The 17,235-nt window shown below is 42.4% G+C and overlaps 1 protein-coding gene across 8 annotated transcripts in view; it reads right to left on the bottom strand.

Moving 5' to 3' along the window:
- Positions 1 to 17,235, bottom strand: part of CTNND1 (catenin delta 1) — a 52,267-nt gene that overhangs the window by 15,423 nt on the left and 19,609 nt on the right. For 4 of the 8 annotated variants that reach the window (XM_059931636.1, XM_059931635.1, XM_059931640.1 and 1 more), the window contains exons 2-6: positions 8,693 to 8,809; positions 7,197 to 7,487; positions 5,120 to 5,191; positions 3,907 to 4,059; positions 2,955 to 3,490 (exon numbers count right to left, since the gene is read on the bottom strand). In XM_059931636.1, coding sequence (XP_059787619.1) covers positions 2,955 to 3,490; positions 3,907 to 4,059; positions 5,120 to 5,191; positions 7,197 to 7,391 — 956 coding nt within the window. In that variant the 5' untranslated portion in view covers positions 7,392 to 7,487; positions 8,693 to 8,809. The remainder of the gene's footprint in view (positions 1 to 2,954; positions 3,491 to 3,906; positions 4,060 to 5,119; positions 5,192 to 7,196; positions 7,488 to 8,692; positions 8,810 to 17,235) is intronic. The other 4 variants (XM_059931639.1, XM_059931637.1, XM_059931641.1 and 1 more) reach the window with 4 other exon arrangements.

Genomic DNA, 17,235 nt, shown 5'->3' with positions numbered 1-17,235 from the left:
ATTTTTTTCTGTGAAGTTTACTAGCTTGGAGGAGCAACAAGCATTCCGATAGTTAATCACAAAAAAGAACCAAATCCTGACTGCTTAGCGTTTGAATGATACCTGACACCTATTAAACTTCTCCGAACAGAGATTGAAATAAACCTTCAGACAGCAGAGTTAATGAAACCAACTGACTTGGTACCACAGAAATTAGCGAACAATATCTGAGAACAGCCCTCATAAGGCCTTAGGCTAAAGGGAAAATAAGGCATTTACACACAGGAAAGAGCTGGTGGAATAAGACCCTTAAACACATTTCACATTTAAGTCTCTCCTTACCCTATTTTGGAAATTATTAAAAAAGAGATGATAGAGTAAAAGCAGTAAAGGATGTCTCAATACCTCATGTGAGGACTTGGCTTTGGTATTGATGAGGTATAAGCTTGAACATTAGTTTGCACTAGTTCATCCCAAGGTCATCTCTGCTACTCAACAAATGTGTTTGAGACATAATTTCTAGTCTCCAATTTCTAAAGACAATACTTCCAATTCTGTCAAAATAGACACTACTGACCACCATCACATTTGGGATACCCAGTCACTATGAAAAGGAATAGACAGAGCAATTGAAGGTAAAGAAAAACATCTAACCAGAGATATTGCTTCCTATTTCAGTACTACCAACAACCACTAGAGGGTGAGTCTGTCACACTGTTATTTATTCATAACCACCAGGAAGGAAGAGACCCATTATCTGTGAGCTCATCTCACTCTGTGGCTCCCACAGGAGAGAGGAGAATCCATTGTGTGGAACTCTCCAAATAAGCCAGTCGTTTGTTCCGCAAAACCACTCCCACTGTCACCAAACCCTCAAGGTTAGCCTGAGCAGAGGGCCTGCCTCATAGCTGTCGACATCAACCACTCAAAAATGACTTAAATGGACAAAACAGTTAGTAAAAAATCACTATTTTTTAATATCAGTGAAACAAAATAAACAGGTTATATAGCTGAGTTTTAAAAGTAGGCAACTAAACAGCATATTAAGTAAGATTCCATTTCAGAAGGGAAAAAAATAAAGTCAGACTGTGTTTACATGTATAAGAAAAAGAACTCAAAGGAAAAGCATCAAAATGTTAACAGTAGTTCTTTATCAATGGATGGTGTGCTTATCTAGTTTTGTAGTGATGATGTTTTTACTTTTATTATTATTTTAATACAAGCAATTACAAAACAATTACCATAACAGAAGATTTTGGTCACTCAAGATATTTTTACAAGTGGATCATGACATTCTTTCCTTTGTCTTACAAATAACAAAGCTGTGCCCAGAAAGATTAAATGACTTGCTTAAGGCTACGTAGCTAGTGGCAAAGGCACAACTAGAACCAAGGTCTTCTGGTTCAGTGCTTTTTCTACAAATCATTCTGCCTTACTGTTTTCGTTTGACCTTGTATTACTCTCCTAGCCCCAGAACAGGAAGCAGCAAATGTTCTTGCTAGTCAAGCAGGTTTCCAAGTCCAGTATCACCCTGGAATAAACCCAAGAAGCAAGCCCAAACCCTCTTTCTTTATGTCAATTGCCACAGCAAGGGACAACAGAGAATGACCTGGCCACCAGCACCCACCTAGATCCAATCCCTCTAGTAATGAGGAAATCAGAAAAAGCAGACTTGTCAACAAAGAGAAGAAGCCAACACCCTAGGCAGACTCCTTTGGTGATTATCTACCACTGCTCCAAGTTGCACCAACTAAGGCCTGGTGTGCCCCCTCACCTCCACCCCAGGAATAAAAGGTGAGTCACATGGGAGTTGGATTTGCTGTCCAAAAGATACCTGAAAGGTGAGTGACTCAGGCTTAGATAATGAGGCCTCTCTACCCCTGGGCCCAGCCCAGTCTACTGTTCACCAAAGCTACCTAATATGAGTAAAATGAGCACCAAGGCATTTGTTTTAGAAAGTCATGACCTCATACAGAAATTCAGCAACAGCTGTTAGGATATCCTTACCATTAAGACATCCATAAATCTTCTCCCTTGATTCTTATCATTTCTCTTTGCCTGGAAAACACTGTCTCTGATTTATTCTAAAGCAGGATTGGCAGCCCATGGGCCAAACCTGTTTTTTGTACAGTCCCAAAACTAAGAATGGTTTTTGTATTTTTAAAAGGTTGTAAAAAGAAGAACAACGACATACAACAAAAGATATACTGTTTGCAAAGTCTAAATTAGTTCTATTTGGTCCTTTACAGAAAAGGTTTGCCAACTCGCATTCTAAAGCATTTTTTCAAGGCAAACCATCTACCAGTCCAAACGTCAATTACTACCTTTTTCACATCACCAAAGAATCCCCAGGGATAAACAGTAAAGTCAGAATTAGTGACCTTTCAGAGTGTCAATAATGTACCACCCTCTAAGGAAGCCACCCCCATTTCACTTTACAATCAAATGTAAGAACCTAAGCACAAAGTGTCAGGGTTTTTGTGAGATCAAGGTTTGTTTTTACTCGAGATTAAAACCATCACAGCGAAGGTTCTTATATATACCCTTAACTATCTATTCTGGCCTAAAACCCTCAACCTTGTTCTTAACACCAAACCAGAAGCTGAAGAAATTCACAAGAACACATATTCCATAGCCTCAGACACCAGGCTCCAAAAGGGGGTCAAATCTTAGGCAGAAAATATAGAAACTCTTGGCACAGAAACAAAGGCCACTCTTCAGAACACAGACCAATAACCATCACAAGTTGTTTTCTATAATTAGAATATATGATTTCTACAACGAAAAAGAGACAAAAAAGCACATCAATACTTAGTAAAATCAGAAAAGGGAAGAAAAGAGTAGTCTTCCACAAAAACAGGCAGAGGAGGGGGCCACAACTACCTCTGATCCCAAAAAGCACTTAGACGGAGAAGGAAGAGCTACCCCTTTTTGCTGTCTTTGAAAGACCCTCTTCTTCCCTTTTTCTTGCCTACCTGAGGCGTCGCCGAGGGTCAGAGGGTGTCCCAGTCCGACGGCCAGTGCCGTAATCAGACATCATGCCGTAATCCACGTCGTCGTAGCCCATGCTACGCTGGTCATCCTCAAGCCCATAAGGCTCTGGATGGAAACGATGCAGATCCACGCTGCTCCCACCTCCCCGAACCTGGGGCTGCGGCCCATAGACATCCTGTCTACTGGGTGCCCGGTAACCTTCCATGCTGGGCCTATACCGCTCCTCAATGCGGGTCACCCGGGACAGACTGCCATAGTTGTCACTGCTACTTGGATAACCATCTTCATAGTGGCGGCTATATCCATCCGGAGGGTAGTGGAAGTTCCTGGGAAGGGTAGCAGTGCCTGCTTGCCCCGCATAGGGGCCAGGTCCCCCATTGCCATTCTTGCGGAAGTCACGACCCAGAGTCTGGATATAGCTGTTCGAAACTGATGAGGCATCTGCAGGCAGCCCGTCTGGTCCCATAGAGACTGGCTGGACCGTCCGTGTTGTCACCGTCTTCACCACTTTCTTGACCTTCAAGTAAAGAGAGAGAAAAGAAAAATTAATGAAGTGAACAAATTAAGCTTAAATTCTAGACCACTCTAAGAAAAGAAACAAACCTCTACCCCCGGCTCGCTTTACCTAGAAATGCCATGCAATCTACCATCTACCTTTCTCTCCATCTTACAGGAATTCTCCAGGCAGGAAAATTGCGCTGGCAGTTAACTATGCCTCTAAGGGAAGCTACTGCAGACTCTCTTCCTCATTCCATTAGATTTTCCCATATCTCTTCTATCTTCTCTGTCTACCCAGAGATCACTTTCTTTATGCCTTTACCACAGATCAGTGGCTCCTCATCCACCCTAATTAAGTGCTTAGCCCCTCCCCTTAATAAAGACCATAGGAAGAACTCCTCCATCATCCCAGACCTTACACAAGTCTTAGCTTACTGTGGTCTCTGTGCGCCGAGTGGTTCCATCATCCGAGGTCTCCACAGAGACAACAGACATGGCTCCCTCAGGGTCCTCCTCCGTGTAGGTCTCCACAATCTGCCCTGGCTCCTGCATCCTGGGGATGGTGCTATACAAAAGGTGACTGTGATCCTACATGGAAAAGAGAAAAAAGAAAGAGCTATTATTAAGCCATATATACTAACAATCCATCCCAATCAGAGGCACTGTCTCCCTAAAGACACTGCATCTTCTATGGGCCCCAGGATTTTTAGTGGGGTGCCTGTCCCCACTTTTGAATTTGTACAAAAGGGCAGAAGACATAATTTCCCAGTTCTAGTCATTTAACAAACAGGAACTGAGTTAACTGTCGCTACATCAACACCCAAGTGACAGAGACAGCAGATATAACTTCCCAGTTCTAGTCATCTAAGTGAATATGAACTGTGTTAAACTGCAGCTACATCTACATCTGAGGGATCCTTCAAAAAAAAGTTCACCCAATAAGAACTTTTAAGATGAACCAGAAAATCCCAATAAGAGCTATCTTCTGAATAGCTCTATGCTATTCTTCAGATATGCCTAAGGCTCAAGATCAGCCAGATTTTAGGCATGGTTTTCTGCAAAGTAGAACCATGCCCATTCTAGAAAAGGGATGCAGTAATTGAGAGATCAAATACTGGATCAATGGTCATTACAATTAATTCCAAAATAAAACTACATTTATAGTGTATAAAATTGATGACTAATAAGAACCTGCAGTATAAAAAAACAAACAAAACAACTAATACTAAACTTTCATTGGGTTATTTGTATGGAAATATGTTAATATAAATGTTTCAGACATTACGTGAAATTTCTAAAAATCTTATATGTTCTGGTATAATGTTATAAGTCGTAATTCTAGTTATTACTTTAAAATGTATATCTCAGAAATAACTAAAAAAAAAATAATAATTCCTAATGTTCAGCATTTTTCCACGCCTTTTTCTTTTCTGTTAAAAAAAAAAAAAAAAATTATGTGAGTACAATTAAAAAAAAAAAACAACCTACATTTATACTTTGAAACTCCATTTTTTAATTTTCCTAAATGAAAGAAACTAACGGGAGCTTACAATGTGCCAGGCACTTTAGAAGACACCAATATGCTCTTAAGCTGAGGAAGTAAGAAAGATATGAATAAGCAACCCAGACCTTGAGCCAAAAGAATTACCTGGGGTCCGTTGAGTTTTAGATCTGAAAATTTCTGTCGCTCAAGGTCAACATCGCCCACAAACCGGCCGTTCTGAAACATAGCCCACAAGAAGACAATTCATTTTGTGGCCTTCTTTTGCTCTATCAAACACAAATGATTTTTTTTCCAAACAGGAAAAGGCCTTTCAAGAAGACATTTGTGGCCTGGAGTCCTTCTGTCAGTACAGATAAAAGAAGCACATCACTCCTTAGACTTAACACCTCAAAATTGGAACCGGGCCTAGAACTCTGGCAGACTGGGTCTCTGGAACATAGGAACGTAAGCTCTATGAGGGCAGAGGTTTATTGTGTGTTTTGTTTTTGGTCAGTTTTGTTCACTGTCTCCCTAGTGCCTTGATCAGTGCCTGGCACATAATAGGTACGCAAAACCTATTTTCTGAATAAATAGCAGAGACTCAGATAAGTTCCCCACGAAATCTTTTTGGAAAGCCATAAGAACATAAGGAAACTTGGAAAGCCTAGGTTGGGGGGTTTCCAAAAGCCTTCTTTATTGTTTCATGCATCTTCATGCTCTACAACCACTGGAAACTCCCATACCAGGAAACTTTTTAAAGAAAGAGGCAAGAAATATGAGTTTCTCTTTCCAAGTAGAAAGAAAACAAGTATCTCAACTCCCCTCAAGCAGATGTCTCAGTATCTTCATCACCAATTATTAGAGCCACAGAACACGTTAAAAAATGTCATTCTTAAGTTGCTCTGTCTTAAACAGCAGGAAATAATCTAATAACATTATACTACGTAAAAATACATTTGACTACTCTCCTTCAAAAAGAATACAGTGAGATTCAGCCACCTTGGGAGACTCTTCCCCCACCCTACTCCCATTACATAGGGAGTGTAGTGCTGTAGGGAAAGGAAGTTAAACATTACTTTCAGGAAGAAGGAAGGGTGTGGTTTCACTGCTGAGCAGAAGTTAAAAATAAAAGAGAAAGAGAGAGAGAGAGAATCCATGTACTAAGTCCTGGAATTCCCCACCACCGCCAAGGCTGAGCAGTCCTGCTCTCCTTTTGCATACATACCCCTCCCTCAACCCTAACCCTCTATTCTTGTTCCTATAAAAATCCTAGGAACACCGCAAACACACTGCTTCCAAATTCCTGATCATCCCCAATTGGAATTATATCCTCTCACTCAACATGCTCCTTAGCATGAGGGACCTTCTCCATCTTAAAAAATAAGTAAGTAATCAATGAAAGGACTTATTGGAGCATGAGCACTGTTCTTAGTTCCCATCAGAGATCTCTTAAAATGAAGTCTATCAGGCAATGCCTACTACACACACACACACACACACACACACACACACAAACACACACACACACAAAACCTCAGACAGATTACATCACAGCGAAGTCAGACTACAGAAACCATAGGAAACACAAGATACTTCTCATTTCTAACACCAACTCTCCCAAGTCACATCAGAGTCAGCCAACCCAGAGACCACTGGCTCCTGTGGTTGGTTATCTGGGTTAGACAGCAGCACGATGCTCCCTCTCCAACTCTGACCAAAAGAATTAACAGTGACCCCTTCCTCCACGAAGTGATTTGCACAGCCAACAAAAAGAGTATGGAGCAGGAGTACACAACTGATGAACACTGCCACACCTTCTGAGCAAACTGTTCTCTGAGGGAGAATACAAGATGCCCAACTTCCCCAACCACTAAGCAGGCATTTAATTTCCTGAATTTCTGATATGGGCGGGTGGGGGACACACAAGAAAAAAAACAAGTAACCTGAGTACAGCTTCAAATTATATGATCTGCCATTACTAGAACTGCATCCCAACCCAGAAACCCCACTCCAGCAAACAAGAAGTCAGATGGATGCTTCTAGAGATAAGTCCACCCAACTCAGCACAGCAGCAATATTCCCTATCTCTTAATCAGTATTTATCACCCCTGTAAAGGTTATCATGAGGCATGGGCACTGGACAGCCCATAACCACGAGGAGAGTAGTTTCCCAAGAAGGATCATAGTCTCTCTATGACCATGCCAAAGTCCTACCTGCAGGTCTGATGGAGAGAGGGGTTACCTGATGCCGGCGGGTGAGGGTGCCGTTGGCCATGAGCGGGTTGGCATCTTGTGGTGAGACCCGGACGCGTTCCAGTTGCGCCGAGACGTGGCGCCGTTCCTCCTCCAGCGCCCGGGTCAGCTTCTCAAACTGGGCCTCTTGTTCCTTCACAGAGGCCAAGATGCTGGCGGTCGACTCCACCTCTGAGTCGTCCATGAAGGTAAGGGGCAGAGCCGCCGCAGGGCAGGGTAAAAAGGGAAGGTGGATCACAGGGGGAGGAGGAAGGAGGGAGAAGGCCCCCCTCACTTCACACTACCGGGAAAAGGTAAGAGAGAGGAGAGAAAAGGTCACAGGTCAGAGAAGACAGATGAATTATTAATCCCAGAGCCAAAGATGCCCTCTCGTGGTTTTACTGCAGCGCAGAAAGAGAGCCACCACCAAGCTTGGACCCACCACCAGTGTGTCTGTTCAAGCAGGATCCTTGGCCCATTACCCTCTTTAACACCCCACCAGAAATAACTATTGAAAGGAAAAGTGCAACTAGATCCAAGAGAGAATGTGCCTAAGGGCTGTAGTCATGACATGAGTTTAAAATTAGGTTATTCTCCCCTGGAAAAATTTGCTGGCATCAACTCAATGAAAGATGTAACTCCACAGTATAGACAAGCACACACTGTCCTGCAGGGGCAAGCCACCTCTGAGATAAGGGGGCAGTACAGATCTTACTTAACCTCTCCCAAATCTGAACACTGAAATTGCTGGAGTGGTGGCAAAATATACTAAATGAATATGCTAAATTAAAATGCCGATAAGAAATGGATGCAGTAAAAAGAATTCCCACCATCAAAGGCAGGAAAACTAAGGCCCTCAAATTGAATACATTTATAAAGGGACTTTTCTGCTTTTAAAAACTATACTACAATATTGAGGGCAGAATGTGTGCCTTGGCTAACAGAGGCAAGAAAGCAACAGAATAAAAAAGTCTATGTGCAAAAAGGCAATATTTTCAGTGACCTTCACATCTCTTTGTGGAGTAGGAAAAGGAGCATTATATTAAGTTACAAAGTTAACCCTTGAAGTAGTTCGTATTCTAACCTTCAATAAATAGCTGGAACTTCCTACATCTCTGTTAATCCTGCAGAAAGCTCTGAACAGGCTACATTTTTACCTCTTTACATATTCCAACTAAGGGTAAATATCCAAGAATCTACAGGGTTTACGTGTACCACTTCCACAATAAATGATATTCAGAAGCGAAGAGTTCCCCATACCCTATTACATAAACTGCAAGTTGGCTAGTAAGTGGAGGGGCATTGTAGTCATACTGTTGGACTTAGTAGGGTTTCTCTCCTATAACTTGGCTATAAGAGACTTTCTGGTCAGTCCAAGATATACCATGTTGAAAGGCAGGTTTTAGAATAAACCCTCTCCCCTATTCCCCACCCTCTCCTCAACCCCTCCAGAAAAAAGGCACTTAAATTTTTTTTTATTCTTAATAAACATATTTACATACACACCTGTTAAGAGAAGGTCGTAACTGATTGGTTTAACAGAGAACAGCCCAGTCTAGATTCAAAATATCATGGGAGAAGCATCCCAGCCACCACAGCAAGGAGGAAGCAGGAAGAAGAGAGCTGTAGAAATATTTGGAGGAAAAATAGGAATGAGAGGAAAATAAAATATACCTAATACATTTAAAAAAAAAAAAAAAAAGGAGCAGCAAGGGCAGGTGTTGGGAAAAAAACAATCTGGGAATGGAAGGGAGTAATTTAAAATATGACTTGGAATTGCTTAATGTGACAAATGCCCTTTGGACTTTGCTCTGTTTTCAAATACTTGGACCTTGGTTGTAGTTTTCATTAAAACCTGGATTCCACTGTCATATCAGAGTTCCTCTACATGTATTTCTGTAGAGAACCAGGAGCAGGTCATAATATGGATATAAATTCACTTACCCCCTGTTCCCAGCAACCAAATTGGGAAGGAAAAAAAAAATTACTGTTGGAATGCCCTTCCCCCTCCTTCCCACCCCTAAGGCAGAAACCTCAAAGCCCAGTCCCAGCATGCCCACAAAGATATTGAGAAACCAATGCAATAGTCGTCGTGGGGAAGACATGTGGGGACTAGCCTAGGCTAAGCCTTTTGCTTCAGTTCCCTTTCCCACGCTCCCCAGAGCCCTACCAAGCACAATCGCTTGGGCCTGTTTGCTTTAGAGTATGTGCAGTATTCAGCAAGCAAGAGTACCCAGAGGAATTGATAAATAGGTGCCCAATAAACTCCTTAATTAATTCTCCATCACCAAGACTCCTTCCAGTGGATCTAAATCCAAGAATGTGGCAGTCTTTTTTCCAAAGTCCTCCTACCCAGGCTCTGGGCTCCTGCAGTCACTTATCAACTCCTGTTCTTCCTTTAGGTCCAAAGCCCATTGTCACTTTCTCAATTCCCACCCTACATTCCAACAGGCCACTCAAAGGTCTTTAATAAGTAGCCTTATTTTTTTTTTAATGTTGCTCCCTTTTCATCTCTATTACTTCATTTGCACTTGCCCTCATCTGCTATGTACAATGACCTATGAACCTTCCACAGCAAGAGGACCCTGAGCTGGGGAGATTCTTCCAGTTCTGGGTTTCAACAGGGTCTGTCCGAACTGTAGTTAGCACTCTGGCAGTCTCCGCCCTGTAATCTTCTTTGTTAATAAAAGACCAAACTACCACTACTATCAGGCATACAGTGCCAACACTCCCTGTTGCACAGAGAAACTGTCACCCTTCCATAAAATTGCCACTTTCTGCCCCCACAGCTTTAGCTAATACAATACAGGGAGTTAGGAAGGGTAGCAGGGCCTCTACCTAGGGCTCTAGGTCGGGAAGCAATATCTGGAAAAACATCAGCTTCTCCCATCTTCGTGGCTTTAAAAGCTGACCACCTGGCTCTAATTTGGAGAAGGCGGCAGAAAAGTTAAGAAAAAGAAGATCAGATTCCTAGGCCTAACAGCATGGGGGCAATTTTCTGCCTTAAAGAGGGCAGAAGCAGAGCTCTGTAGGACAGAACTGGACTCAGAAGACAGGTCCCAGTCCTGGCTCTGCCACTAGCCAACAACGGCAGTAAGTCACCGCCACGTTCTCATCTGTAAGATGCCAATACCACCAGCCCCGTCTAACTCAGAGTTGCTGTGAGGATCGGCTGAGAATTCAATGCTATACAAATGTGAGGTATTAAGTTGTTTCAAGAGTTAGTTTCTATCTTCCAATTACATTACTTAATAGTAATGCCTCAGCCCAAAACTATTTTGTGAACTAGTAGACAAAATTAACTGGATCAAGTGCATAACTGGGTTCTAAGGAGTGGATGAGCTGGTTTCCCTACTCCAACACTATTTACTAGGAGGGAGGTCCCACCTAGACCAGTGTTCCTGGGACACAGGGTGCTTTTCTAAGTGCCTGGCATTTATCACAGAATTACACATCTGCTATAATGAGCTCTCGATTCCCTATTTGAGGCCTTAGCAGTTTATTACTAAGGAGAAAAGGAGGGTGAAAAGAACTAGCAATTACTGAATGTTTTACATTTATTATCCTGGCAATCCTTACAGCAACTCTATGGAAGTTTACTGCAAATGAGAAAACAGGCTATAGGTGTAGAAATTACCCAAGGTCTCAGTTAATGGCAAATTTTGAACTTAAGTCCAATATAAAATGGACAGTCCAGCACCTCTCTCTTACAACTCTTAAGAGCTTTCTACCCAAACATCACAGGAAAAAGGGAAAAGAAAAAGTTTCCATTTATCTTTAGGTTAAAGGGTTATCCATAATGTCTACAAATAAGAAATAAGTGGGAGAAAAGAAATAAATGGGAGGAAAAAGCAAGCATATGTGGGGGAAGAGAACGAAGCAGTTAGGCAAGATATATAGTACACCACCTCACAACTCAGAGACTTGAGTCTTCTCCATGCCAAACATACACATCATAAGAAAATCATACTATAGACCAGAATCTGCAAACTATTAACTGATTTTGGCAGTTAGAATCAGGAAAGCCTTAAGACTACAGGCCAACATCTTTACAGGTTGGCCACTTATTATTTTCAATGGATACACTTGTTCTCACTTAAAAAAAGTTCATTGGGAATTCCCTGGTGGTCCAGTGGTTAGGACTTGGGGCTTTCACTGTCATGGTCCCGGGTTCAATCCCTGGTCAGGGAACTAAGATCCCGCAAGCCGAGCTGCACAGCCAAAAAATAAAAAAAATTAAAAATGATGATCAAGGAATTGCCAAAGTGGGGGAGAGGAGCAAAGTGAACAAGTGAACCTTGCAATTCCCCTAACACTAGATTTTCTCAGAGTAACTGGTTTTACTCTTTTTTTATTAAAATAAATTTATTTTATTTATTTTTTATTTTTGGCTGCGTTTGGGTCTTCGTTGCTATGCGCAGGCTTTCTCTAGTTGCGATGAGCAGGGGCTACTCTTTGCTGCGGTGCGCAGGCTTCTCGTTGCGGTGGCTTCTCCTGTTGCAGAGCATGGGCTCTAGGCGCATGGGCTTCAGTAGTTGCGGCGTACAGGCTTCAGTAGTTGCGGCGTGCGGGCTTCAGTAGTTGTGGCACGAGGGCTCGGTAGCTGTGGCTCACAGGCTCTAGAGTGCAGGCTCAGTAGTTGTGGCACAGGGGCTTAGTTGCTCCACGGCATGTGGGATCTTCCCGGACCAGGGATCGAACCTGTGTCCCCTGCATTGGCAGGTGGATTCTTAACCACTGCGCCACCAGGGAAGCCCTGGTTTTACTCTTAACAAGCCATAGGTCCTACAGACCTACGAGTCTACAACAAAGCTCCCACATTCAAGCAATGACAACAGTAAATATTCAATCTCTTCTGTAAGAATTCTGAACCAGAAGAAGTTGAATTAAATCAAATACCCAGAAAGACCAAACAGCTTGACAATGCCAACCAGGTAAAAGGGGAAAAGAAGAAGGTCACTTGCCAATAGCACAATCCCCACAATGACTTGTTCTACTGTAAATTGGCCATAGAAATATAATTTGAAATTATAATTTTTAGAGGTTAAGAACATAAACTTTGGAATCACACTGACTGCGTTCAAATCCCAGCTCCATTGCTTCTTAGCTATATGACTTTGGGCAAATCTCTCTAATCCTCAGGTTTCTTTTCTGTAAAATGGGAAAAATAAAATACATAGGGTGGTTGTGAGGATTAAACGAGACAATCCATGGAAAGTACTTAGAAAATGTCTTGACGCACAGAAAGCTACTGCTACCAATACAATACTATTACAAATAGTTAACACAAGAGACTAGGGTTTTGGTCGTGTTGTTAGGGCTTTTGAATAAACCACACGTCTCCACATGTTCCCCTCTCCCACTTACTGTAGCTCTGTAAACTACAGGAATCCTTCACACTCTTAAAGGGAAAAAAAAAAAAAAATTAAACTCCAGGCCAGGGGTCAAAAGACCCGGAGTTCAAGTCCTGGCTCCGCCAAAAACAAATTGTGAGACCTTGGAGAAGTTATAAATAACCCCTGTAAGCTTTACTTTTTATTACTTTTCAGAGTTTAGCTTTAATGGGCTAATATATGTAAAACTATAGGCTGGGTAACTCTGAACCTCTCTCCCACCTCCATGCACTTCAGGTAAGTATATCCAAAGAGATGACCAGAATCAGGCATATAAACCTCTGTGGAAAGCAGAAAAATTATTTGTCTTCAGATGGAGAACTCTAAACCCCGTAAAACAGTCTTTGGGTTCTTAGGAAAGAACTGTTATCTTCTGTAGAGCCAGGTCCAAATGCAGCCCTCTTCCCTTCTTCCTATTTCTTCATTATGAAATCAAAACCAATGTCATAAAGTTATCCCTTCCCTCTAAATGCAATGATAAGCAAAATTCCTCTTCTACATCACCCTAGGGATTTCAAACTGCTTTTTTAAAAAGCACACTGAGTCTTCTATTGAAGAACACCAATCAATAAAATATAGCACCTGTAACACTACAGAACTGTATTACATAACATTCAAACCAAAAAAGGTAGGTCTTCCAAACACCTAAAAGGCATTTATTTGCCTTAACTGGCATTTGCCCCAAGTTCAAAGCAATTAATGCTGTTCAACCACAAACAGAGAAAATTGGCACCTTATTTTTAAATCAAAAGGAACATATTTTGTCAATAGTTTTTCTATGGCTTCTTATCACAGAGTGCTTATACCAAAGTCCAAAGTCTTAGTACTCCACCCACCACTTGATGTTCCACCATCGAAAGCTTAGAACAATTCAAAGCTCAGTCAGAACAATTCTCATATTTCTCCCTGCTGGAAAGACTCACTCCCACACTAACCCCAAGTCTCTGAAAGTGACTTGAAATAAGATGGAGAAAGGACTCTGCTCGCTTCACAATCTCATGTCAACTGGGCACTTCTCAGAATTACAAAACTGACATTCCAGAAATGGCATTGTCTTAGGTGTTTAGCAGTTTCTGTGCTTCCCTGGGGATCTGCTTTATGCTAGGCTCAGCTTCTCCACTTAAGAGCACTCAAAAGGCTGAATGAAGGAGTCTCAGTTTTACAAGTAAGGACTAGGTCTCACTGTGTCCAACACAAATCTGATGAATTAAGGGAGTCTCTGGCAAATCACCCTCCTCTTAGGAAAAAGTGATCATTCTATCTCACTGGAGTTTCAGGGAAAATAAATATATGAAAGGTTTGTGTTGGTTTTCTTTTTTTAAAGAAATACTCCTTGTTAAAAGGCAGCTGAGCTAGCAATCTCTACAGGTCACTAGGACACCTTAAACATTCTAGTTACCTGTCAGGATTTAAAGTTTTTACTGTGACTTTAAAAGGAAAAAAAAAAAAAAAAAAAATCACCTCCACCATCTTGACCCTAAATTCAGAAACCAGATGGAACATTCTTCTTGCTCTCTTTTCCCCTCCCAAGTATTCTGGGAACCCCCCAAACCATAAGATACTAAAATGTCTAAATGTTAGACTGGCTTTGAAGCAAAGGAAGGGTGTGGCTCTCGGCTCGTGAGGGGGCCCAGGACTGAAAGGGTATGGAAAGAAACAAAACCTGCTTCTCTCTGGAGCGTGTATGACACACACACAGGACTGGTCTAACAAGTCCTTCTGATCTCTCAGGCCAGGCCACCTCCTTCTCCTCCCCCACCACCCACGTGCCTCTCCAAGGCCTTCCACTGGGACAGATAACACTGAATTTTCTCTCAATCCTGAGAGTCTGAGACACATCAAGTTACTTACCTGTATCCCTGTTGCAACCCTGCCAAAGGCACCTCACGCAGCCTTATAAGGAGAAAGCAGAGCTTTAGAGAGAGGCCAATAAGGAAACAAAGATAAGAAGGAGGGGCAAAAAAACAGAGGGAGGTGTCAGACTGGAGGAAGGGGAGAGGCCAAATGCCTTTCTCCATTCTACAAAACGAGGGGAAAAGAGAGGAGGTCAGGTATACAATGGGAAATTAGAAAAAGTCTAGTCAAAATGGAACAGTATTGTTTAACTCCTGTGTCATAAAAGAGAAATCCTAAAATTAACTAGGACACCTTACACTCTTCCCTACCCTAGGCTAGAGGAAAAAAAATTCATGGAAAAAAAGCTTAACCTTAAGGTTTACTAGAGGCCACCCCACTGTTTGAGCTCCCAGTTCTTTTTTAAAGTGACAGCTTCTCATCAAACCTCCTAACTTTCTATCTCTGGCATTCCCACCATCTCTCTGCCCATCATTTGAAGATGACTTGGAAAAGCTGAAAGCATGTAACTGAATCATATTTACAGTCCAGCTTCCTAAGAAAGCCCTGAGCCCTGAAAAGAGCAACAAGACACCCCTTCCATTAGGTTTAGAGTATGCCTCCCTTTTGAGACAAGCCAGAGAGAGAAGGTGTGAGTCGATGAAGAAATCATAGGAAATATGAAGGTCCTATTTCAGCTCAGGGCAGATAGCTGAAGGAAATGTTTCTCCCTATCTAAAAGAAGAAAATCTGACCTTACAGGGGGAGAAAAGTTGTGAGTCATTAATTACTGACCTCCCCCTATAAATTATCACAGATACTCTTCCCAACAACCTTTGAGGCAATGTTGGCCCCTTTTATAGATGAGTAAACTGTGCATCAGAAGTACTGGCTTCCCTGGTGGCGCAGTGGTTAAGAATCCACCTGCCAATGCAGGGGACACAGATTCAAGCCCTGGTCCGGGAAGATCCCACATGCCGCGGAGCAACGAAGCCCGTGCGCCACAACTATTGAGCCTGCGCTCTAGAGCCCACAAGCCACAACTACTGAGCCTGCGTGCCACAACTAATGAAGCCCCTGTGCCTAGAGCCAGTGCTCTGCAACAAGAGAAGCCACTGCAATGAGAAGCCCGCGTGCCGCAACTAGAGAAAGCCCGTGTGCAGCAACAAAGACCCAATGCAGCCAAAAATAAATTAATTAAATTAATTTTTTAAAAAAAGTATTCACTATCCTGCTCAAGGTCATCATATAACTAGTAAGGGCTAGAAACGCATCTCTTCTACTCCAAGTCTGTGTTTCTTCTCCTTGATAGAGTGAAATGAGTATGAACTTTCTATGCTTCCTGTGGTTAAAAGTTATTCTAACTCAAATAGAGAAGGTGACCAAAAGTAAACTTTGGGGGGATGAGGGGAGGGTAGTGAGAAAGGATGAGGTGGAAGCACCTAGACCTTTGGGTATTGCCTTCATTTTAAAGAGCAAGACCTCACTCAATTCTGGAGAAGAATGGCCAGAATTGAGAAATACCTTAGATTTCCCATTTTAAAAGGAAAAAGAACTCAGGAGAAAAGGTGAGAGGAGCAAAAGTAATAGTATTACTTGGTACACAATCACCTACTTTTCCACTGAAAGGCCTGCTATAGAAATCTGGCTACTTGCTACATTCTCTAATCACAGCTCAAGAAAGAAATCTAATCACAAATATCCCTACTCTCATTTTTAATGTGACATCTCACTAAACCAAAAGCAAAGATCAGATCAGAGGTGGGGTGGGAAACAGAAGGAACTAGAAGCAGGGAAGACTGTGCTAGCCAGCATCAGAACAGAGGGAAGGGATTGTTCTAGTGGTATGTTAGCAATCTGCCTCTAGGGCAGCTGTCCTCCTGGGTAATCAAAGGCCGGCTTGTGTGTGTGCTCAGGGACTAGCCAGCCTGGCAAGAAGCTGAGGACTCAGCCACCCAATCCACAAAGTGAGAAGAGATGCCTGTTTCACAGCTGGAATGGAGGGCAGGGAAAACACAAAACAAGAGGAAAAGGCGGCGGGAGGGGGTGGGGGGCGGGGACAGAGAGTGCTACAGGTGCTACTTCAGTCTAGACAGAGGGGAAAAAAAAATCCTAGGAAACTACCAACCATTCCCTAGTTAAGCGCAAACAGAGAATTGCCAGTACCTCTCAATACTAAAATAAAAAATGGGTAGGTTTCTCCAGCTCTGTACATAGTAAGATGTCAACTGGAAGGATGAGACCTAAAATGTAGGGCCCCGGCATTGCCTGTTTCTCTCTATCCCTTTCAGACTCAACAAGGTATCTGCAATATACACAGTGAATAAACATAATATAAATAAACATCTATCTCCTTCTAAAATTCCTTTCTTAATTAAATCCTAGAGATATATAAATAATAGTAGCACACATAAAAGTCAGTGAGATCCCCAATACTAAGAGATCGAAGCCATTTATATAACTCAAGTGCTAAAACGCAAAAGGCCACAGTCAGAATTCACACTCCCTAATCCCTCGGAGCAGCTAGATGCTCTGAGACCCATTAGACACACAAAGGCTGCTCTCTTCTCAGTAGAGCCCGGTAGCAGGGCTGCTCTCCAGGGACAAAGAGATTTCACAGGAGAACCACAAAGACATCGCCCCTCTCCATTCCCCCACTCCCAGCTTTCTCACTTCCTGTCACAGTAGCACCAGACCACAGTCTCCCAGAAACAAACAAATACAAAGTGCTGGATTCTGGGCTTCAAGCCAACTGCATTCCAGGGCATCCTGTCTACCAATCACCAGCCAGAGCTCCCACTTTGCCCTGCTCAATTCCTTATC

The sequence above is a fragment of the Balaenoptera ricei genome, chromosome 8, assembly GCF_028023285.1.
Source record: "Balaenoptera ricei isolate mBalRic1 chromosome 8, mBalRic1.hap2, whole genome shotgun sequence".
Taxonomy (NCBI): Eukaryota; Metazoa; Chordata; class Mammalia; order Artiodactyla; family Balaenopteridae; genus Balaenoptera; species Balaenoptera ricei.
This window is presented reverse-complemented; position numbering and strand designations above follow the sequence as displayed.